The sequence below is a fragment of the Armigeres subalbatus genome, chromosome 2 (genome assembly GCF_024139115.2).
Source record: "Armigeres subalbatus isolate Guangzhou_Male chromosome 2, GZ_Asu_2, whole genome shotgun sequence".
Lineage (NCBI taxonomy): Eukaryota > Metazoa > Arthropoda > Insecta > Diptera > Culicidae > Armigeres > Armigeres subalbatus.
The window spans coordinates 179,525,337-179,551,124 of NC_085140.1; the positions used below are offsets into that span (position 1 = coordinate 179,525,337).

Consider the following 25,788-nt stretch of genomic DNA (forward strand, 5'->3'; position numbering starts at 1 on the left):
GTGGATATGATTCCTTCTTTAAAAGAAGGCACTTGCCCGGATTGAGGCAATGGTGGATGTGATTCCTTATTTAAAAGAAGGCGCTTGCCCGGATTGAGGCAATGGTGGATGTGATCCCTTCTTTAAAAGTAGGCACTTGCCCGGATTATGATAATGGTTGATGTGATTCCTTCTTTAAAAGAAGGTGCTTGCCCGGATTGAGGCAATGGTGGATGTGATCCCTTCTTTAAAAATAGGCGCTTGCACGGATTATGGCAATGGAGGATTTGATTTGTTATTCGGAAATAGGTGCTTGTCCGGATTGAAGCAATGGTGGATGTAATCCCTTCTTTAAAAGTAGGTATGTGGCCTGAATTGTGGCAATGCAATGGTGGATGTGATCCCTTCTTTAAAAGTAGGCCCTGCCCGGATTATGGCAATGGTAGATGTGACTCCTTCTTTATAAGTAGGCGCTTGTCGGGAATAAATCAATGGTAGATGTGATCTCTTCCCCGAAAAGCACAATTCAGATTGATTTGGTTGCAATAACTCATATGTGACTTGATTGGTTTTAGTAACTCGTCTACGACAAGTGTGTTGCTTGAGTTTTTAAAGTTAGGCGCTTACCCGCATTGAGGCAATGGTGGATTTGCTCCGGTCTTACGGCGCATGCTCGGATTGAAGCACTGGTGGGTGTAATCCCTACTTTAAAAGTAGGCATGTGGCCGGAATAAGTCATTGATGGATGTGATCCCTCTCTCGGAAGTAATTCTGCCGTTTTGTTATTTCGTTCTCCCGGAAAATATCTACCATCAATCTAAATTTAACAGAAAACAGCCTCGACCTACTTTATCTACGCTAAACATTACATGAAATATCCCTTTCGCTTTCACAGCTCGAAATTATGCCAAATGTCCGTTATGCCAAATGACCCATTCTTTTTTTACAGTTCAAAATTATGCCAAATGTCCGTTATGCCAAATGACCATTATGCCAAATAACCTTTATGCCAAATGACCTTATGCCAAATGGCGTTATGCCAAATGACTTTATGCCAAATGACCCAGACCCGATTTGATGTATGACATTTGAACCTTAAAAACATTATTTTTTTATTTTGAAAATATTTTTTTCGAAGTTTGGGGTAAAGTTCATATTTTAGAAAGGCCAGATGATACAGAATTCAAATAAAAAATAAATTCAATTTAATTTTAAATCGATCCTTGATTTGACTTCAAAAAGCAAATAATATTTGCGTGGTATCAGAAAGTAGGGTTTCTGGAACAAATGTTCGCCGAGTTCGAAAGCAGCGGTCATTCAATATTTGTCATAGTCGACTACTATAGTCGATTTATTGAAGCAGTGGTCATGAAAGAAACCACTGCAAAACTTACGGTTAATGTGCTACATGAAACCTTCTGCAGGTTTGGGATGCCAGAAACTATCCGTTCCGACAATGGTCCCCACTTCATTAGCGAAGTGCTCAAGTCGTTCTGTGATCAATATGGGATAGAATTGTTGAAAACGATACCATATTGGCCGCAAGCAAACGGAGAGGTAGAGAGAGCTAATCGAGCCATACTTAAACAATTGAAAATCAGCCAAGCTTCAGAAAATTCGAATTGGATATGGGATTTGCGATAATTTCTTCTTATGTATAATTCTACTCCACATGAAACTACTTCGAAACTGATGTTTGGACGAGTCTTACGAGACAAAATTCCAGATTTTAATGAAAGAGGAGGACGCATTGAAGAGAAGGAAGCCCGTTATAGAGATTGGACAAATAAGATAAAGGGAGCGGAATACACGAACACACGACGAGGAGCAAAATATTATGTTTTCAAAGAAGGGGATAACGTTGTCACAAAACGCATGGTTAAAGAAAACAAGCTATTAAGCAATTTCGAACCGGAAGAATGTGAAATTATCAGCATGGATGGTCCAGAAGCAACTTTGCGAAATCAGACCGGATTTTCAAACGAAATTTCGCTCATTTGAAACGTTTTCCTCGTATGGATCGTATGGATCATTTTAAAACAGCAAACACCGATGGGACAAACTTGTTAGAAGATGAGATAAACTCAAGATCAACAGAGCCAACGTATCCAAAACGTATCCACCAAAAGCCATCTTATTTAAAAAAATATTGTTCATAAGTTATGTTCAAGATAATAAAGTTAAGGGGGGATGTAGAGTTCTAAAAATGCTTTGTGTATCATACGCCTTTTATAAATATAACTCGTGTAAGATTTAGTTGGTAACCCTGATGTGAGATCGAGTGATATAGAGAACCCTTGGTAAGTTACGTGTGCGAGTAAAGACGCGTGAGGTGTGTGGTCTCTAAGTGACGGAGTAATAAATCAAAGTTAAAGAAAACGTTTGTGTGTTTTTAATCACGGTTCCGAGTTCCAGACGTACAAAGTGCAAAATTCTCCAAATAGTGACGAACGGAAAAATACTTTGGGTAAGTCACGGTGCAGAAATCTGTACACCCAGATGCTGTCATGGATGATGAGATTTACGTCAAGGTGAACTTCCGTCAGCTTTCGGGGCTACAGTTCTTAATTGCCAAGTACAAGTTTGCTGTTCCAGAGGAAGTAAATAAGCAGAAACATTCAAACGATTATGATAGGAGTACGACTGTTCAGGGTAATTATGCTACGTTGCAGTCTCAGTAATCAAACGATACCGAGCTACTCGGGTAGCCAAACAAAAAAAAAGAATATAGAGATGATGTGATATTTTCAGCGAACATAATCTATTGTGAATGAATTTTATTTTATTCAGTTACATTTATACGCCACAATTACGATGTGCCCGTTTTGCCATGAATTGCTGGAGCATTCCTGTTAACTTTTTTCTGCAGTGTTTCCATCTTTTTCTTAAGATCTCTTTCCTGCTTTTTCATTTCCTGAAGACTTGCCGTTTGCTGTGCAATGATTGCTAACAACTCTTCTTTTTCTCGCCCCTTTTGCGCAAGGATTTGATCAGTTTCTTCTGTTTCCTGTACACGGCGATTTAATAGGTCTTTGGTGAATGCTCCTCTTTCTTCGACGAATTTTACAATTCTGCTTAGCATTTCCTTATCATCAATCAATCCTTCCTTCGTGACACGATAATGTTTACGCTTTTTATCAATTGCTAAAGCCATATTTCGTTTAAAGTTACTAATCTGAGCTCTATTTTGATTTTCAACTTCAGAGTTTTGCTGAAGTAATGCAATATTTTTTCTAGCTTCTTCCATTTTTACGAGTACTTCATTTTTATTTTTATCAGCTCTAGAAGCTGCTTGCAAGATTATTTGAAGGTCATCATTGCGTTCATGTTTAGTGGTATGTGCACAGTTCTTTTTTAGTTTATCTAAATTTATTTGTTCATGGAAATACGAGTCACGAATCTTTTCGTTTAGTTTATCATTGAAAGCTTTGGCGTAATGCTTACAACAAACACCATTGATTTTTAAAAATTCGTTGGGGCAGTATGCATTTTTAGTATCTTTAGCAAGCTTAGAAAATTTAGGCACGTCATCGCACCTCCACTCGTTATTGGAAACGAATAAGAACGTTAAGGACTTTGGCATATCATAATTCCGAATCGCAATCAAGTTATTGTCATTCAAGTCTACTTTATTCAAAGATTTAAATGGAGAGAGCGAAGGTAGGTACGATAGTTTGTTATACGATAAAATAAGTGTATTGAGAGCAGGTGGGTTGTTGGATTTGGTTGGCAATAGAATTTCAAATAAATTGTTCCCAGCTAGGTTGAGGTATTTTAAATTCATTAAGGATGGAGAAAATTCGAAAAATTCTTGAAAGTTATTTGATAAGTCTAAAATCTCCAACTGATAACACGCGGATAATTTTGGTTGCTCTTGTATTTTATTGTTGTGTATATCTAATACTTTCAAACTGCACTGTCCTGTTACTCTAAACGTTGATAATGAATTATTTTGGGCTATTAATCGTTTCATGGTTAGCGGTATATTGAGATTTATCAGTTGGTTGTAGCTAACATCAATTAAGTCTAAACCAGTCATTGGTAGATGTAATTGCAAGTCATTTAAACGATTATACGATAGATCTATGATTTCAATTTGGGGTTGTTTACTAAATTGGCGATACTCTATCTGTTCCAAATCGTTACGCGATGCATGCAATTCTTTTAATCCGGTCAGGTCGTCGAACTTTGGTAGTTTAGTCAGTTTATTTTGGTTTACATAAACATGGCTTAAAAATCTATTGTTTTTGAAAATGTTTGGCATTGTGTTAATATCATTATCGGTGAGTACTAACGTTCGCAATTTAGGTGCACCTCGAAGCACTCCATCTGAAAGAGTTTGTAAGCGGTTTCCTTCCAGGAACAGCGTCTCTAGATTACTTGCGGAATCGAATGCACCATCCTCTATCGTCTCGATATTAAGATGATTCAGGTTCAGCAACTTCATATTTGGAAATGCAACAATTAACGATTTTGGTAGGTACTGGAGAACGGAATCGCTGAATGTGATGTTCTGTTGATTGTTACGATGTTCGAGTCCGAAGTCATAAACATCATCATGTTTGAGATTAACTCGTTGGATTTGGCAGTCGTAACTTTCCGTTGATATTGTGCAGATGTGTCGCTGTTGTGTTCTGAAAGTTTTAAAAGTTATTTTGAAAATAATGCAAAATATAATTATCTGATTTTAGAGGCACAGTATTGCATTGTATTATTTTGTGGTAATTACTAACTGTTGGGCTTCATTTACGCAGTAGAGTCAATAAACAGTAAAATGTAGAACAATATCGACCATAGGTAAGCGGGAAACCTCGCTGGGAGGGGTGTTTGTGAAAAATGGTAAAAGCACTAGTGATTTTTGAACGTGTTGTCTGTTCTCTGTGACCTCGTTATCAAAGGAATGAAGAAAGGTGGCATAATGCTGCATTTTCAACAGGGACATCACAGACAGGCCTTTTTCTTCGCTAAAGATCTTTGTAACGGCCTTATTGTCCATCACCAGGGTTGTAACCAGTAGTTCCAAATTGAACTTGCAGCTTCTGCCGCAAATAGTTTTGTCATTGTCGAACACCACCGTGTACTTCGATACCCAGTACCTCGTTTGTAGCGGTTTGAACGTGAGCATAAAAAGAGTGCCCACCCTACTTTTTTCATCTCAAATTATTTAAAATTTTAGTTGGCTAAAGTGTTGTAATTGTGTTAAGCTAATTACTAGTCCGAATACTATACGGACGGAGTAAAAATTGTGAATAGTATGCTCAAAAGAAAAAGTGTTCGAGTGAAGAAAATTGTACGGTTAGTATAAACGAGGCGCGTTACCACGCGCCGCCATTGCTGAAAGTAGTTATTCACTTTTGTGATTCGTCAGTGTGCGCGGCCATTTCGTCGATCGGTGTGTAAGCCCGTCCCCAGTGCGACCACCATAAAGGTTCCCCCAAACACACGCGACGCGACAGTCACGACGCGATTCTATCGCTTGGCGAAAGCGATTCTGTCGCCGTTGGTATGGAAGCGTAAATAGAACACTGCCTGCAGTGACTCAACGATAGAATCGCGGCGACTAGTTGGCGCCGTCGCGGCGATGAAATCGCTTAGGTCTGGGGGAGCCTTAACAAGCCAGGATTTCGAGTAGGGAAGGGCTTTGCACTATTTCCTTCAAAGTTCCAAAAACTTTGAAACTAAATCCATAACCAACAGTAAAGGCTGGATCATGATATCGCGTCATAATTGCGTATCGCGTCGCGCTGGGTGCTGAAGTCAGCGTTTTGTACTAAAACGCAACGCCGATGCCAACAATGCAACGTTCGCGATGTGGATTTATTTAACAACAATAATGATTCAAACAATCATGGATTTAAAAATGCATGATTTATTGCTCATCATGTATTTTTAAATAAAGTGAGTCCCCCATTTCAGGTGATCGTAGTGTGCTGTGGTAGCTGATGGACGCGGAAAAAATCGTTATGTCAAAAATGTGGCATATTTGAACCAAAAAGCTGGAAAGGAAAAGCATTCAGGTTCATCAAATGTTTGCATGATTGGATGATTCTATGCTGGAGTGCCTCAGAAAAGAAGTTTTGTCAGTAACTGAGACTGTAACATCTATGGCTGTGTCCCTGTGTCCGTAGAAATCTAAATGATACCAACTTTCACACGTAATGAATCATGTAGCACCTTCGTCACCTTCAACGGAGGACTTGGTATCGATGGTAGCAGAATTTGGCGGCAAATCCGGTAGCAGGTCTTCCATCAGTTAGAAACAAAAAGGTCTTGCGTGGCAACAATTAAATCTATCAACTTGCTGCATAACCAACAAGACATTGCGCCTACATATCTGAAACATTGGAGAATCGTTGATTGAAGACAAAAATATATTTGAAATCAAAAAGAGAAGAATTTTATCATGCAAATCTTACTGCTTCTGGCATTCATATTAGCGCCGTTGATATACGACATGTGGAATTCGTAAAGTATTACAAAATTTCCCTTTTTTGAAGTACTATATTCCATTAGTTTTCAGGAAGTATATATACTTTTCAAATGCCTTTCCTTTTTTTCTATCATTTGTTTTATAAAAAAAATCAAACGGAGGGCGACATGTTATGTGCAAAGAAATTCCGTGGGAAATATTAAAACTGTGCCAATGAACCTTCAGATTTTTTTTTAAAATTATAAACTTGCGTTTGCGCTATATAAAAATATGAAATGATTCTTGGGTTATTTGGAACAGATTTATTTTCTCACAATTCCTAGAAAACGACAAAAAACTGCTTTTGAACAAATTGGCTCCGAATCTTTCAATTTCTTCGACACAGATCAATAGTTGTTGGTAATACTCAACGCACTGGCAAACTTTCAGTTCGGAAATGGCAAGCAGTGCTACATAATCTCCGTAATCTTCAAAGTGCGTGTACATATGTAATTTCCCAAGCAAACGAAAAAAAATCATACATTTCCGAACTAATTCTACGTTTTTTTTTGCCAGAATACGTATTTTTGGACGAGGATTCAAAAAATATTAAAATCTCATTTTGCCCAAAAATGTCACACATGCAGTTTCTTAAACAAATGGTTCACATATAAGCAAACACTTTTCATATTTTGTCATTTCATATTATGTGTAGAGAAGAAATGTATTTGTAATGTAATGCGCGTCACGTATTCTTTCATATATTAGATCACTGCAGAGTTATTGACAATTTTTGTTGAATAACCAGCTCACCACGGACCAAAATAAAGTTGTTTTGTACTTATCACGTTTATAAATCCTCTGATTACAACGATATAAAAAAAAAATTGAAAAAAAAGTTCGTTGTACGTGACAGGCAAAAAAGTCAGAATACAGATTCATATTAATCAAAACAATAATTATTATGTTATTATGTATGATACTGCCATCCGTCTTTTTCTTTCATCTTTTCAGAAATCAAGAAGCATATTTCTTGATCTTTGAACCAGAATGAAGCATATTTCCCGATCTAAACCAGAACATCTCTTGAAGAGCTGTTGATCTTCGATCTCTGCGGGCATTAAACTAAAACGAGCTGGCGTTGAAGAAAGGTCCACGACATGGAATTAAAACTTGGTAAGAGAATTCCATTATATATATTTTAACCAAATTATATTGAAACTATATGATTATATACCATAAAAAAAACCATCAGGGCACCCGATTGAAGCGATTTGGATAGGAAGAGTGGAATCGCCAATTTCCTGTTGTTAACATCTCGTGGATAGAGGGCGGGCTCTTCTCCCCATCTATTGGGTCAATCTGGGAAACGAGGGCTAAATTATAATATTGTATGTACGAACTTTCTTCTGGAAGGAGATTCTCTATTCATCCCGTGGATTCGCATAAGTGTCTCTGCTTATGGAACCACCCCACCCATTTTTGGCCCTTCATACAGGAGTTTGATGAAATACAAACTATAGTACACACTCAGTTCAGCTCGGCTTTTTTTTATTCTTTTGCCGAGATCCGCACAGCCGAGCGCTCGGTTCGAGACTTTCTGCTGATATATCAGCTGAAAAAGTAGTTTGTTTACTGCGGCACTCAAGAGATGGTAGTATCATCATCATCGTCATGTATTTTTAAATAAAGTGAGAAAATTATTAACGAACTTAGAAGAATTTAAAATCGGCTATAACAATTATTATAAAAATCCTGCATTCTCTCATGAGTTTTAGAAAACTAGAACCGTACATCTGAATTTTTAAACAAATCCTCTCTGAAATAATATTTATTATAAAATAGGCAGAAAAAACAATATGCAAGCTTTCTCCAGGAATTCCTTCGACAAATGGTCCAGGCATTCTATCCGGAATTTTATCAGGGATTCTTTAGGAATGCCTCCTGCCACTTTTTCGGTAATGTCTTCAGCAATTCCACCATAAATATCGCCGGGAATCGATCCGGAAATCCCACCATTATTTACTCCAAAAAGTCCTCCACGAACTCCTGTATAAGATGTGCAGTGAATTCTTCAGATAATTTCGTGCTGTTTCTCATAAAAAATTCTGAAAAATTGCACCGTGGATATAAGAATATTCCGTGGAAATTCCGCAGAATTGCCAGTAAACATTCCTGGGAATTTCGCGAAAAATCTTCGAATTTCTTGTGTAATTCCATAACATTTTCCGTGAAAGGTTGATAATAATTTCTTGTCAAAATTTCAAAGAATTTCTTCAGGAATTCCACCGAAAATTTAAACAGAAATTATACCGAAAATGAAATCAACAATGGAATTTTCGGAGGAATTCCCAGATTAATTTCCAAAGAAATCCTGAAAGAATTCCGGTAGAAACTTCAAGATTTCCAATGGGAGATCCTCCAGGAGTTTCTCCGAGAATTCCTCCGGGAGTTCCTCCGGGAATTCTTCCAGGAGTTCCACCGGCAGTTCCTCCATTCCTCCGGAAGTTCCTCCGAGATCTATGCCGGTAATTCTATTAGCAGTTCCTACGGGGGTTCCTCTGAAAATTCTTCCGGGAATGTCTCCAGAATTGGAATTCATTTAGGCTTCTTAAGGAATTTATATAGAAATTCCATCAGAAGCTCTCTGGGAGCTCCTCAGGGAATTCTTCGGGAGGTCCTCTGATGATGATGATGGTTTAGCTACATACTCCTACAAAGATTTAAATTAGACGAGATTTGCCTATAAGATGAATTTTCCAAGAATTCTTCTGGTAGTTTTACTGCCATTTCCTCAGGGGGTTCCTTTGAAAATTCTCACGGAAGTTTCTTCAGTCTTTCGGAAGTTCCTTCGAGAATTCCTCCGAAAGTTCCTCCGGGAATTCCACCCGCAATTCACCTTGGAGTTTCTCCGTGAATTCCTCCGGGAGTTCCGCCGGTAGCTCTTCCATGCTTTTTAATGGAATTTTCATTCATGCTTTTTTCAGGAAATCATTTAAGCTTTCTCCAGAAATTTATCTGGAAATTCCTCCCGAAGTTCTTCCGATAGTTTCTATGGGAGTTCCTCCGGGAGGTTCTCTAAGAATTCTTCTAGGAGTTCCTCCTGGAATTCCTCCGGGAGATCCACCAGCAGTTTCTACGAGAATTCCTCCAGGAGTTTCATCGGCAGTTCCTCCGTGTGTTCCTCTGAGGAGGAACTTCTGGAGGGATTCCCGGAGAATTATCGAAGGAATTCTCGGAGGAACTGCCGGTGGACCTTCGGGAGGAATTTCTTGAAGAGCTGCAGGAAAAATTTCCGGAGGGAATCCTGGAGGAACTCTCGTAAGAAGTCCTTGATGAATTTCCAAATGAACTTCCGTAAGACTGCCAGGAGGAACTCCTGGAAGATTTCTTAAAGGACCTCCCGAAAGAATTCCCGGAGGAACTCTCAGAGAAATTTTCCGAGGAACTTCTGGAGGAATTTGTAGATAAATTGCCAAAGAAAGCCTAAATGAATTGCTGAAAGAAAGTCTGAATGAATTCCCAGAGGTGGAACTCCGGTGGAACGCCCGAAGGAATTTTCAGAGGAACGTCCGGTGGAATAGCAGGAGTTGAATTTCTAGAGGAATCCGAAATCCCATTTCCCGTGAAATTCCTGCCAAATATCATCCAGGAATTTCTTGTGAAGTTCCTGGAGGGATTCCCGGAGGAAGTCTTGGAAAAACTCCTGGAGGAGCTCCCGGAGGAACTCCTACAAGCACTTCCGGAGGAATTCACATAAGGAAGTCCTGAAATAATTCTTGGAGAAGTTTCTAAATGAATTTCCAGAGAAATATCTAAAGAAATTCTCGGAAAATACCAAGAGGAACTGATGCAGAACAAGGATGTTATCGATCATTTAGTAATCTGCGTTTAAGTAGTTTGTCAATAGCACATTCCAGAAGCTAAATTCTTAAATGTGTTGTACGATGAACGTCTAGTGCGAAGGTTTTTCTACAACTCTAACAGTTTGTTCTTTGAATTTAACTAATAACAGAGCTGTAGCGCTAGTAGCAGTAACTTATACTAAATGATTGAAATTTTGTTATCATTTAGTATGAGTTACTGCAGATGGCGCCTTGACTCCGTTAATAGTGGAATTCAAATATCGACCTGTTAGGCAGAGTTGTAGAAAAACCTTCGCACTAGAAGTTCACCATACAACACATTTTGAAATTTGGTTTCTGGAATGAGTTATTGACAAACTACCAAATGACCGAACACAGATTACTAAATGATGAGATAACATCCTTGTGCAAAAATTCCTAGATGAAATCTTGATGCCCCACATTTTCATATTTAAATATATATTTTGATGCCCCACATATTTTCATATTTATAAATATTTTTGATGGAGTCAATCAACTGTAAATTTTGCAATGAGATAAAACAGTTTAAATCCAACAAAATGGCGCCTTTTGTCAAAGCTTCTCGAATTTCGAGTAAACGTAAGTTTCCCAACATATTTTTTTATAACCAAAATTGACAGTTTGTAAACAAATTTAAATCGGTATGTCAACAAAATCATTAAGAATATCGGAAAGAAACACAATGTCAATGTTTTGTCAATATCCAGAAGCAGTAGAGTCTGTGGCAGCCCAAAAACGGAATATAAACGGTTGGAGCTGCTGAACATCCAATAAATTGAGATTGTTATGAATATCACTAATTTCTGAGTTGAGTTCGTTGATAATTAGATCTCATTTCTAGAAGGTCAGATAATATATTCAAAGAAAAAATAGATTGTTAAAAAGATTGATGGTTTTAAAAACATTGACAACAAAAAGTGTCCTCTTAATAAACTGAACAGTCCTTATGTTCTATATTTACCTAATTTTATAATTTTATATTTTCATACTCTCATATTTTCAAATTTAGCTGTTTTTTATCTTCTTTTAAAATGCTTTCAGAATGTTGTATTCTTATGCTGCCATATACTGCTGAGAAGGGACTTTTTTAAATTATATATTTTCATATCATCACGTTCTTATTTTATTATGTATCTCTATTCCATATTTTCCTATGTTCATATTTTAATATTTTCATTTTATCTTGTTTTCATATTTTCGTTTCTTCGTGCGTTCATTTTTTTGCATATACCGTCGTTCGGGGTGACATTGGGCCTAAGGGGTAAGATTGGGCCAAAAACGAAAAATGTTTCAAATCCTAATATCTCAAAAACTGTTACGAATTTTGATGAAAACTTCAAACGAAAATATATTCCCTGCCCTTTGGTTCAGAAAGGGTAAGGGCGCGTTCTGCCAACTTGGTCGAGGCAGATTTCAAGTGTGAACAAGTTACTACATGGACGTTCTAAAGTGCCTGAATGAAATGTGTAGCTTGTGAGGAGCCCTTGAAGATGTGATGTTGGATCAGTATCTTGATATTAATCAGAATTTATTATGTAAATCATTATAATTTTTTTTAATAACACTACTTTATTCCGTTACGTATTTAGTATACTTGAGTTTTAACTAAAAACACAATGCCAGTTTTGATCACAAATACAATGTCGGTAGTAATTACAAACTTATACTTATCAGTATTTTTACTTGATTCGCGATCCTAATTAAAAACTCCGATATAATAATATTCATAGTTTATCGCGTGTAGTCAGAACGTTTTGTTTAAAATTACAAGACCTAATAATGATCCATAATTTGCATCCGCTGAACCATTCTGAACGGCCGTATTGAGAATATCACCTATAACATCTTCTCTGCGAGACGCGAGACGCCTGATGCTGGATTATCTGATTTTCCTCAATCTCTGGTGCTTGGCTTCCCGGTGGAACTTATATTGAGTATCCTTCGGAAAGAATCTGTGCCCGAGATGGGGGAGTCAATTAAGGCAACATTCGTTTGAACAGTGACTTGTCTTTGTGAGCTCGAGCGTCGATTTCGGGAGTCTGGTGGCGCTCTCGCGCGGACCAGCACTATCAACAGGTAGCAGAGACCCTCGCGTGCGTGTTGATGTTGTTGGTTTGCATGGGAGAGCTGTTGGATTCGTCGGTTCGTCGTTTGGGTCTTTGTTTGCAGCAGCGTATGGGTAGTTTTGAGACTTTGGTCTTGAAATGATATTCTCAAGCATTTTTCTTACATTATTTCTCCCTCCCTCGGATATGTTATCTTGTCGCGATGGGTGGACTTACGTCATTAGCACTGATATGGCAACCAAAGACATATCCTGTCGTGGTGATATCACATGTTGACTATTTTTTGTTTAATGCCGCGTCACATATAATCCGGCATTGATGCACTGATTTTACGCATGTGCATGTGATTCAACGGACAACGTATCTTGGAGCCTCGAATGGTGGTGCAGACAGGTAGAGGTCCTTTTCATCAGTGATAATGATCTCTGCTATGCGGCAATACTTTTCTGAGGCGTTCCCTGATGATGATGAGTCGTAGCCACGCTTAAACATAGCTAGGTAGGAATTAACCAGTAGAAAATATCATCAAGACATTAATAGGGAATTGACTCTTGGATTCACTGAGTAGAAGTTTTATCAAAACTAGGAACGTGGCACCTTTTTATTATTTTGTTATGTCTCACTTTAACGAGCCATAATTAAAAATACCACAAATTATAACGATGGTATGCAAACAATCTTACATTGGTTTCATTCTCGATATTTTTTTTTCTAATAGATAAAGAATAGGCGTGATGAAGCTGTACTTTGCCACCGAAAAGTGAATCCTATAGCTGACCACGGCCCATAAATTACAGTAATGCTACGCTTGTATGTAAGGCTTTGAGACTATTAGACAACTTAAAGACCATTTTTTCACGTTTGTTTAACTCTTAAGCGGTGCTTACTTATACGCTTGAACTAGGATACCTTTAGCAACCTTTAGCAACCCCCATACCTTTAGTGACCTTTAGCAATAGAGACAATGAACTGACATCAAAACGTAACATAATCTACAATGAGTATAGAATTGAACTGAATAACGTAGGAAACATAAGATAACTAAGACACAGAGTAATAATGACACAGTGAGAAACATTCGACATAATTATGACTAGATTAACAGTAGATCCATAGACATAAAGATCTACCATAACACTTCCTAAGCCTATCAAAAATTCGAAGCTCGAGAAATGTCTGTAAAATTATTACCTGTTGAATCTTAAATCGGAGGCGATTTCGAAGCTTTTGAATACCAACAGGCCCATAGCAACAGTATTCGGTGTTGTTAAGTTGAGAATTTTTGATGATTGCTGGGCGCACGGTTCTGAAGTGTGGCCTGGTAAATAGACTAAATAGATTCCAAAATAAATTTTAAACGAGTCATATTTATCAAAATCTAGTGCGTTATTATTGTTTCAAACTGCATTTCTTTTCGAGTTTTCTCTCTTTGTCATCATATTTACAAAAAGACTGACTCTCGCGATAGATTATAAGCTTATTATTTTTTGAGCTTCATTTGTTTGATGGAAACTGCAAATTTAGAAGAAAAAAAAATGACTGACTAGTTTTTGTTTGCGTTAACATTGTAGTAGGGATAGTAGTGATGATTGCTGATCTCGATGAAATTGTGAAAAAAATGGTTGTTGATATGACAATGGTGATGTTGTGTGGTTATGCAAGTGTTAGTGAAAAGGTTAATACACAAGTTGGTATTGGTGGTGTAGACATAGTGACAAAAGAAGCTAGGTAAAAGAGTTGATTTAAACGGGATGGGAAGATGTTCGCAGTGAGTATGAAGAATGAAATGCAATATTGAGTTGAGGTGCTAGAAGTGGGAATTATTTTATAATTATACTAGAAATAATGTAATATATTCGGTACATGTCCAATGAAAGCTAGTAGAAGTGTCAGTTCTTATATGATATCTAACAGCGCTGTTTTGAAGATCGATTAATTGTGTGTGTGTTCATGACTGAAAATAAGATATTTGTGATGACAGGGACAATAGTAATTATGATAGTGATGGTGGTGAAAACGATAATAAGTGATGCTACCGGGATTATTTTATAGAAAACTATTTGAATCAGAGCTAAAATTAGAGTTATTTGAATCAGGCCTTAACAGTGACCATTTGAGCAACGTAGCTTAGAAACGTCTGTTAATAATCAAAAATAGAGGCTCGTAGAAGCAAATTTAATCATCGGATCAACAGGGAATAGACCTAGTGTTAAGTTGGAGTGATGAGTGATAGTTATAATGGTGAAAACGGTGATCAGTTATGTTATTGAAGGGGACTATTTAATAAAACTATTTGGATCAGGCCTAAAACAGTGACCATTTGAGCAACGTGGCTTAGGAACGTCTGTTATTGATCTAAAATAGAGGCTCATAGAAGCAAATTTAATTACCATGGGGAATAACAGGGATGGACCCGGAGTAGAGTTTGAGTCGAGAGACTGCCAACGGGTTACATGAAAAAAAAAAAAAAAAAAAAAAAAAAAACTTCAAACAAAATTATATTGAAAATCACGTCTAGGAAATCACAAAACAAATTCCAAGAAATAATTGTGCTCGTACCATAATGCTTGGAATTTGAATGTAAAACTATTGATCAAATGAACCCGTATTAAAATAGTGTTAGTAATGCCCCCCAAATCTTTTACATAACTAAATTTTAGATCGATGGATTCCTGGTGATCATGTTACGATAATCTGTTTGTTGTTTTATCGAATTTTATGAATATTTATTTAGCATTCTTGCTTTTTTGTAGCAACGAGCAATGCATGCTAAAAAGGGGTGAGATTGGGCCAAGCCTTTGGTTGATTTGCCATACATAGGGTAAAATGCCCAATAGTGGACCCCCTAGTAGCGGAATTTTACTCTTCCTGTCATAAGGAGTAGAATTTTTCAACATATTAATTCTGCTTGATATCGAACAACAAGCTCTGCGTCTCCTCTTCTCGATACATACATAAAACACCCAAATACACGACGTCATTCGTCAAAATTGACATTTTAAAGTCTAACTGAATTCGCCCTATAGTAGACCCCCTGGGGGTCCATAATAGGAAATTGCTTCCCTATAGTCGACACTTCATTTGATTTTCATGTTTCGTTTCGGGACGTTCTTCTTCCCCATTGTGAACCCCCCAAAATATTCCTATAGTAAACACTCTCGTGTTTATTTTCTATAGAATTGTAAAAAATCATCTAATTTTACTTTCCATAGCATTTCCAATGCATGTAATCAAATCATAGGACTGTAAGGTAGGTTCTCCCGATGGAATTTCATACGAAAATGTTGACATTGTGCTGTAATAATGCAAAAATGGCTGGAGGGTCCACTATTGGTTGGGGGTCCACTATTGGGCACTTTACCCTAGTTGGTAAAAACCGTAATGTAGGCAATTATTTTTATTGAACGATTGAATCGTTGCATCGTCACCGCTGAACTTTATTGTATGTGGCCCAATGTCACCCCCTGTGAGGGGTGAGAATGGGCCAATTTTAAACAACATATAACTTTGAAGAATTTCTCTCATTTAATATTTTTTCCCCAAACAGTGGTAAATTTATTGTTCAAGCTTGTACCTAACTAATTACAACTTGATTCCAATATTAACTACTAGAGCTTTGTAATATTTACTTGGAGCATACCACATTTTGGCCCAATGACACCCCCGTAGACGGTACATTTGTATTTTCATACTTTCGTATTTTTATATTTTTATTTTTATAGCATGCAAATATAATAGTGTGAAATTAATTTTCATAATTTATACTTTCTTATTCGCATGCTTTCATGTTTTATATTCTCATAATTTTGCTTGTTTATATGTTAACTTTTTATATTTCGTATTTTAGTAATAGCATATTTCCATATGTTTATGACTTATATATTTTTATATATCTATATTGACATATTTTGATATTTTTATTTACCCTCTCATATTTTTATATTTTCATATTTTCAAATTTATATATTTTCATGTTTTTTTTTACTTTTATATTTTTATATCTTCATTTTCTTATATATTCATATGCTTATGTTTTCATTATTTTATATTAATTTTTATTATGAATGTTCATGCTGTTTTTTATATATATTTTTTATTTTTCATATATTTGACATTTGACATTTTCTTTTCTTAAAAAAGACAGGGTCACCGTCTTCGACCAGAGGTCGCACAGACTGAACACTTAACATCTAGCATTAAACAACGGACAGGACATTCACACAACACCCAGTGGACCAGTGGAGAACTTTTCGCTTTACGAAAAGTTTTCTCCTTACTGGGGCGGGAATCGAACCCACACTCCACAGCACATGCGTCTAGACGATTGACGTCGCTAACCGCACGGCCACGAAGCCCATTGGCCTTATTACATTTTTAGATGGTTATTTTTATCATATTTTTTTTCATACTTTCATATTCATTATTATTTATATTTTCACATATTCATATTCTCTTTTTTATATTTTTATATTCTCATATTTTCATATATGCAGATTTTGATCCCATCATTTTGTCATATTTTCAAATATCTATTCATATTTTCATATAAATTTTTATAAAAAGATTACTAAAACTGGTTTACTAAAACAAGTTGCGGGAAGATTGAGAGACCACCATACCTAGGTCTTTATTATTTGACAAAACGTTGACAGGTTCGGTGATCAAGCTTTAGAAAAACGGGAGGAGCTAACAAGAGACAAAGGAAAGGTAACATTTCTAATACAATAGAAAAAACATATTTATTTTAATAATTTTTACCATATATTTTTATTGACATACGCTCTATATTGTCGAATAGAGTTCCATATTATTTACCAAACCCACTAACACAAATTTCCTTCCTGAAACATCTATGAATTAAGTACCCTGCATCTTCACTAGTACTAGTACTAGTGTTGAACTAATATTCCTTCCCATCTTTCCGTGATTGTAGGGACGTGGCCAGGTATACAACTGCTTCTGTATAAAAGGTATTAATCCAAAGTACCGATTTGCGACAATATACAGAAGATTGCTCAATTGAGCATTGTATAGTCACCCACGATTTGTACAATCCCATATGCTATGTTATTCTGAATTCCCCGATAAAATCGTGAAAGTATTCCCGGATGAAGAAATAACCGGATGAATTCCCGGAGGTTGGTTCTGAAGAAATTCCTGGAAGAACTCTTGGAAGATATACTGGAAGAACTCTCACATTAATTTCCGAATGAAATTCTGGAGTAAATTCCGAGTTATGTCTGGAAAGAATTCTAGGAGAATTCCGCGGGAAAATTCCCGGAGAAATTCCTGAAGGAATTCCTGGAGTAGTACCTGAAGCAATTCCCGGAAAAAATCTGTAACAATTTCCGGGGAAATACTTGGATGAATTCCGGGAGAAATTCCTAAAGAAATTTCTAGAGAACTTTTTTAAGGATATTCTGAAGTAATTGTTAAAAGAATTCCAGAATGAAATTCAGGAGAATTTCACTATTGAATTTATGGAGGTATTCCCGGAAATTTCCAGAAAGCTATCACGGAGGAAATAAAGGAAGAGGAATGCCTGGAGAAGTTCCTAGAAGAATTTCAGGAGGAATTTCTTTTAGATGTACGGAGCGAAATCGGAGGATCTCCGTCATAAATTTTTGAAGAAACTTCTGGTGGAATTTTGGGAAAAAAAATTCCGTATATATTCTTGAAGGAACTCTCAAACGCATTCCTGAAGGAAATGCCGGAGATATTTCTCGAAGAATAGCCGAAGAAATGTCTAGAAGTAAAACTTGGAGAGATGAAAAGAAATCTTCAAGGAATTTTCCCATGAATTTCCTAAAAAAAACAAATTTAGTCGAGGGTTTCTAGATAAGGAGGAATTACAATTACATGAGAAGGATTTTCGAACGAATTCCAGATGAATTTGTGGATAATTTTCTGGAGGAATTTAAAAGTTCTCAGGGGAGCTTCTAGAAGGATTCCATGGAGAATTATTGAGCCCGAAATGTTTCGAGTTGTTTTAAACTTTCATATATTATGGATCCTGGATACCCTAATAAGTTTTTGGGAATCTTTTTAATTTCAACCACCTATTTATGAATATGATTGGATCGTAAAGTGCACATGTTTAAGGGAATTCATTCCAATAGCCGTGCAATCTTTTCACCCCCCCCTTTGGCTACTGATAGCAACCCAACAGCTAAGCCTGTGCATCACCAGTGGGTGCAGCTGTATTACCGACCAAGCTAAGCCGGCGTCCTACCAGCCGGACCAGCGTCCGAACCAGCTCTCTTCAAATCGTCCGCCACTACCCATTGACTCGATTCATAAGCCTCCGGCCGGTGCGTATCTTATTATAAATTATTATACCTACGCATAGTATAAATAGTGTTAGCTGCGATCATTTTCTTCAAGTCGAGTCAAGTACGAGACACTGAAGACGGCCTTACTGTTGAGGTCGAAATACGTATCTGTCAAGATACAATTAAGTGGTGGAATTCAATGGGATTGTACAAACTCGTCTTATGACAAGTGAAGACATTCCACTAAAAAGCTCAAAATAATTTTCTTAACAACTATTATGCCAAATGACCAGCGTTGACAAATGGTCATATAAATGCTCAAAAATTTGTATGAACAGTGGACATTTGCCATACCCCCTCCCCCTGGAATATCCACGTGGTATATGGACTCATTCATTTTCATTTATTTAGTTAACATCTAAACAGATAACACTGAATCAACAATTTGACGCCACAATGCACGGTCCGAGGCCGCATCTCTCCATCCTCGGATACGCCCCACGCTCGCCAAGTCGTTCTGCACCTGGTCTGCCCATCTCGCTCGCTGCGCTCCACGCCGTCTCGTACCTGCCGGATCGGAAGCGAACACCATCTTTGCAGGGTTGCTGTCCGGCATTCTTGCAACATGTCCTGCCCATCGTACCCTTCCGGCTTTAGCTACCTTCTGGATACTGGGTTCGCCATAGAGTTGGGGTAGAGGTCGTGGTTCATTCTTCGCCGCCACACACCGTCTTCTTGCACACCGCCAAAGATGGTCCTAAGCTCGAATACTCCGAGTGCTTGCAAGTCCTCCTCGAGCATTGTCCATGTTTCATGTCCGTAGAGGACTACCGGTCTTATTAACGTCTTGTACATGACACATTTGGTGCGGTGGCGAATCTTTTTCGACCGCAGTTTCTTCTGGAGCCCGTAGTAGGCCCGACTTCCACAGATGATGCGCCTTCGTATTTCACGACTAACGTTGTTGTCAGCCGTTAGCAAGGATCCGAGGTAGACGAATTCCTCGACCACCTCGAAGGTATCCCCGTCTATCGTAACACTGCTTCCCAGGCGGACCCTGTCGCGCTCGGTTCCACCCACAAGCATGTACTTTGTCTTTGACGCATTCACCACCAGTCCAACTTTTATTGCTTCACGTTTCAGGCGGGTGTACAGTTCTGCCACCTTTGCAAATGTTCGGCCGACAATGTCCATGTCATCCGCGAAGCAAATAAATTGACTGGATCTGTTGAAAATCGTACCCCGGCTGTTACACCCGGCTCTCCGCATGACACCTCCTAGCGCAATGTTGAACAACAGGCACGAAAGTCCATCACCTTGTCTTAGTCCCCGGCGCGATTCGAACGAACTGGAGTGTTCGCCCGAAATCTTCACACAGTTTTGCACACCATCCACCGTTGCTTTGATCAGTCTGGTAAGCTTCCCAGGGAAGCTGTTCTCGTCCATAATTTTCCATAGCTCTACGTGGTCTATACTGTCGTATGCCGCCTTGAAATCAACGAACAGATGGTGCGTTGGGACCTGGTATTCACGGCATTTTTGAAGGATTTGCCGTACAGTAAAGATCTGGTCCGTTGTCGAGCGGCCGTCAATGAAGCCGGCTTGATAACTTCCCACGAACTCGTTCACTAATGGTGACAGACGACGGAAGATGATCTGGGATATCACTTTGTAGGCGGCATTAAGGATGGTGATCGCTCGAAAGTTCTCACACTCCAGTTTGTCGCCTTTCTTGTAGATGGGGCATATAACCCCTTCCTTCCACTCCTCCGGTAGCTGTTCGGTTTCCCAGATTCTGACTATCAGTATGTGCAGGCAAGTGGCCAGCTTTTCCGGGCCCATCTTGATGAGCTCAGCTCCGATACCATCCTTACCAGCTGCTTTATTGGTCTTTAGCTGTTGAATGGCATCCTTAACTTCCCTCAAGGTGGGGGCTGGTTGGCTTCCATCGTCCGCTGAACTGACGTAGTCATCTCCTCCGCTGCCTTGACTTTCACTGCCTGTACTCTCAGCGCCATTCAGATGTTCCTCGTAGTGCTGCTTCCACCTTTCGATCACCACACGTTCGTCCGTCAAGATGCTCCCATCCTTATCCCGGCACATTTCGGCTCGCGGCACGAAGCCTTTGCGGGATGCGTTGAGCTTCTGATAGAACTTGCGTGTATCTTGAGAACGGCACAGCTGTTCCATCTCCTCGCACTCCGCTTCTTCCAGGCGGCGTTTCTTCTCCTGAAAAAGGCGGGTCTGCTGTCTCCGCTTCCGTCTATAACGTTCCACGTTCTGCCGGGTACCTTGCTGCAGCGCGACCGCCCGCGCTGCGTCTTTCTCCTCCAGAATCTGTCTGCACTCTTCGTCGAACCAATCGTTCCGTCGACTTCGACCCATATACCCGACGTTGTTCTTCGCTGCGTCGTTAATGGCTGCTTTAACTGTACTCCAGCAGTCCTCAAGAGGGGCCCCATCGAGCTCACCCTCTTCCGGCAACGCTGCCTCGAGATGCTGCGCGTATGCAGTGGCGACATCAGGTTGCTTCAGTCGCTCTAGGTCGTACCGCGGCGGTCGTCGGTACCGAACATTGTTGATGACGGATAGTTTTGGGCGCAGTTTAACCATCACCAGATAGTGGTCCGAGTCGATGTTAGCGCCACGATATGTCCTGACGTCGATAATGTCGGAGAAGTGCCGTCCATCAATCAGAACGTGGTCGATTTGTGATTCTGTCTGCAGTGGTGATCTCCAGGTGTACCGATACGGGAGGCTGTGTTGGAAGTAGGTGCTACGAATGGCCATATTCTTGGAGGCGGCGAAATCAATTAGTCGTAGGCCGTTTTCGTTCGTCAGCCGGTGAGCGCTGAACTTTCCAATAGTCGGTCTAAACTCCTCCTCTTGGCCAACCTGAGCGTTCAAATCTCCTATGATGATTTTGACGTCGTGGCTTGGGCAGCTGTCGTACTCACGTTCCAGCTGCGCGTAGAATGCGTCTTTATCATCATCAGTGCTTCCGGAGTGTGGGCTATGGACGTTGATTATGCTGAAGTTGAAGAACCGGCCTTTGATCCTCAACCTGCACATTCTTTCATTGATCGGCCACCACCCGATCACGCGCCTTTGCATATCGCCCATCACTATGAAACCTGTTCCCAGCTCGTGTGTGTTGCCGCAGCTCTGGTAGATGGTATGATTACCTCTAAACGTTCGCACCATTGATCCCTTCCAACAAACCTCCTGCAGCGCTACGATGCCGAATCCACGGTCCTTGAGCACATCGGAGAGTATGCGTGTGCTCCCGATGAAGTTGAGAGATTTGCAGTTCCACGAACCGAGTTTCCAATCGCTAGTCCCTTTTCGTCGCAGTGGTCTTCGCCGATGGTTCTGGTCCGTACTCTCTTGTTGATTGTTCGTTGCTTATGATTTTTTAAAGGCTGGCTTGCAGGGCCTGACACCAAACCCCCTAAATTTCCGGAGGACCATTCCTCCTTATTTCCGGTGGACCATGGTGCACAGTTTCACTTAGAGTCCCTCGCTGGCACTCGGACGATGATCAGCCGCCCCTAACATGGAGAACAGACGCTGTTGTGAGCCGATCCTGACATGGAGAACAGACGCTCAATAAGATTTGCACCTCCGAAGAGGAGCAAACCCCCCTTCCCTGTCAGCATACGACCATAGTTCCCACCGGGGTTGGTTACCCGATCTTCCCTAAGGTTGCTCGTATCCCGGCCAGCACCGCGGGGAGGTAGGGATAGGAGTTGCTGGGTAAGAGGCTAAGGACCGCGAGATGGGGTCTATTTTATTCCTTCAGGTACGCGAAGTACCAATGGTACGCTTTACCCAGCATTTGCCGTGCCATGGCAACTCAGTAAGATATGGACTCAGTAAAACGGAATTCTCGAGGACTGATTTAGTAGCAATAAATTTAATGAAATTTTGTAATCCAAGATGTCATGGAACAAATGTCGATATCAATATTGTAACAAAAAGTAATATCCATCTAGTCTATAAGATACATCCATGTGACAATAGTGACAATCGAGAGCTATCAAAAGGATACTATCATTGCATTCACGTATTTAGGAGTACCAGAACCTGACGACCAACATCTTACAGGCATGCTCCTGAAAACTTGATTGATTTCAATTTATTGTTAGTTTAGTGATGAGTTAGATATTTAAGGTACGCTTTTTTATGTGTTTTACCATGTAACTAACCTTTCTGTGACCTGAATATTAGGCTGTTGTGGTGTGAACCAGTTGCCGCCTTGATCAATTGGTATATCGGTTTGTTGAGAATCTTGTGAATCCATCGGCGTATTAGCATTTACATTATTGGCTTGATTGTGTGAAGATTCAGTAGTTGATGCCAGGGAACTCTGTGTTTCGTACGAAGAAAAGAAATCGATATAAAACGAAAAAAACAAAATGTTTGAGTAGATAACAATTAACGATTCAACGATTTTTTAATAATAACAAGTACAAAAATTCTATTAGAAAGAAGACATAAAGGACGAGCACTATATGATAATTGTACTGCTTCAAGTATAAAGAGCATACTTTTTAAAATATTTTTCTTCAACTTTATGATGTTTAGCCTGCGGACGAAAAGAAATTGTATGTAGCAGTAGATAATGTCTGAACATGGTTTTCCGGCGAAACTGATTAGACTAATAAGTGCAATGCTTGATGGCTCGAAATCAATTATTCGGATTGCAGACCAAGTTTCAACCTTGTTTGTGACCTTAGATGGATTGAAGCAGGGTGATGCAGGAAGCCAGATTTTAATACAGTTTTGCATTATTCACATCAGCTTCGACAATTCAATTTATCAACGATACGAGTGCACTGTCAATATTACTTTTAGTATGTAGAGCAATATTAACATCAAGATAAGTATCCTATCATATAAATCCCTTCTTGTTCCCGTCGGATCGTTGCCGAGAACCATTTTCACCGGATTACTGTCCGACATTCTGGCTACGTGCCCGGTCCTCCACAGTCTTCCGATTTTCGCGGTGTGAACGATGAATGGTTCTCCCAACAGCTGATGCAACTCATGGTTCATTCCTGAGACGAGACCTGCAAAGACGCTGCTTCTTTTCTCTTGTTTTGACACTTTTCTTTTTTTCATCACAGTTGACCATCGAGTTTTTCACCTAAGCCCCGGGTGGACTTTTCTGAGCACAATAAAAGTGTATCCAATTCACGAATTAGTAAATTCATTTTCATAAGGATTTTTATACCGGGAACAAAACACACGTTTATAACTGATTATTAATAAGCTAAACGGATGATTTGGAATACTCGTTAAAGTAAAAAAGTCTTCGTAAAAAAAAAATCATGCGGAATATTTTATTTGGGATATCAATACTTCCACACAAAAAGCTGCTGGCTGCACAGTTCGTGACAGCAGTTGACTGGCAGCAGCTGAGATTACATTTTTTCCTCTTTGCAGTCAGTCAGTCAGAGTTGTCCTACACAGTTGTCAAAAAATCTGCTCTTCACAATTTACAACTTTTAGAGAAAAATATTCAGTCAAAATCAACTAATAGATGGATGTTTAAGTTTTCCAAATTTCACTTCGATCTGTCACTGTTAGACTTGTATATTTATGACAATGGCAATCAGTTGTAGAACATTTATGCACGAAACATACCATTACAATACAATATTAATTACTCTTAATTGAGCTGCAAGGAAAAAATCATCAAAATTCCTCAATATTCACCCAAATTTAACGATTTGCAATTCTTCCACCTCAGATTGTCGTTCAATCCAATAAGAAAAAATCAAACTACCATGCGTTTACCATTATTTTACACGCAATTGAGTCATTTTACGCCACCATTTGGGCGTTGTGCCCCAGGCCCATTTTAAAAACATTTTTTTAAATGCATTAGAAAGTCATGAAAACCTTGTTGTTTTGAATTATAAGTCGATCAAAAAGTTGTAGGAGCAAAATGTGTTCGTTGGTTATGGAGGGTATTGTCTATCCGGAATGAAGTTAGAAAGCTTTTTATACCGAAGTCGGATTTTTCTCCAGATACAGGCAACTTTCCCAACTTCGGAAGTAGTGTGCTAGATTCACCTAAAGATGCGCTAAACAACACATCAACTAGTTTGACAGATAAAACTTCGGAAGAAACTTTGGTTCGGAATTCCCAACTTGCTACGCCGACAATATTAGGGTTCCGATTAACGTTTCAACATTTTTGTACGTGTAATCAAAACGTTTTTTGTGTGAAGGGCATTCCAAAAAACATATTTCTGATTTCTCGCTTAACTTTTCAAAAGGACCTAAGTAACATTTTTTTCATGAATTAATTTGAATAGCGCAATCAACAGAACAGCATGAAAGCTTTTGATTGCAATACTCAAATTAAATCATGAAAAAAATGTTACTTAGGTCCTTTTGAAAAGTTAAGCGATATTTTTCCTTTTCATCTTAATTAGGTAGTTGGCCTTGCGATATTTCTTCTTCATCATAATTACTTTGCCTAGCACGATAATATCTGAGACAATATACGATTCTACATAAATACTACCAGTTAGTACTCAAAAAATAAATGATGAACTTTTATTCGTGAAAAAAACACTCAAATAATGAAATTAAAAAAAAATACTCAAAGTAAGCTTTCAAATAATTCTACAAGAGTATTCTCTTAAATTGACTTACCCAATTGGCTCCACTATTCTGTTTTTGTTGTTGGTGACTATTTGGTATAGCGGCGTCATTATTGTTTCTGAACGAGTAACTGCAAATAAAAAATAGAATTTAAATAGGTGGAAGACAGTGGTTTGAATCTTTTCAGTAGTGATATGATAGGTTTTTACTCCGAAGGTTTTTTTTAAATGGATACCCATGCAATAATATGCAATAATAGAAAAATATAAAGAAAAAATCATCAATTCAGGACATTTAAAGCATCAGTGAAAAATATATAGACATAAAACATACTGTATCAATGTTTTACCATAACGTCTAGGTCCGTAATGTCATAAATATAAAATGGATGGGTTTCATCGTTTTTTTCTGATATACCGTTTTTTCGATGTTACCTACAAAAATGCACTTTTTTCATAAAATGCGTCGGGGCTACCCCTAAACGTCATTTCCACGAGTTGTCGTAGTTTTTCTTTTGTTATATCCTAAGCTTTCATTTGAAGGTTGAGTCCAACACC

At 38.7% G+C, this 25,788-nt stretch overlaps 1 protein-coding gene across 2 annotated transcripts in view; it reads right to left on the reverse strand.

Annotated features, from left to right (window-relative positions):
* Positions 1-2,743: 2,743 nt before the first annotated feature.
* The window catches only part of LOC134211317 (uncharacterized), a 35,966-nt gene continuing 12,921 nt past the window's right edge, over positions 2,744-25,788 (reverse strand). Inside the window, exons 4-6 of one of the 2 annotated variants that reach the window (XM_062688068.1) lie at positions 25,283-25,361; positions 22,822-22,982; positions 2,744-4,613 (exon numbers count right to left, since the gene is read on the reverse strand). In XM_062688068.1, coding sequence (XP_062544052.1) covers positions 2,789-4,613; positions 22,822-22,982; positions 25,283-25,361 — 2,065 coding nt within the window. In that variant the 3' untranslated portion in view covers positions 2,744-2,788. The remainder of the gene's footprint in view (positions 4,614-22,821; positions 22,983-25,282; positions 25,362-25,788) is intronic. The other variant, XM_062688069.1, reaches the window with a different exon arrangement.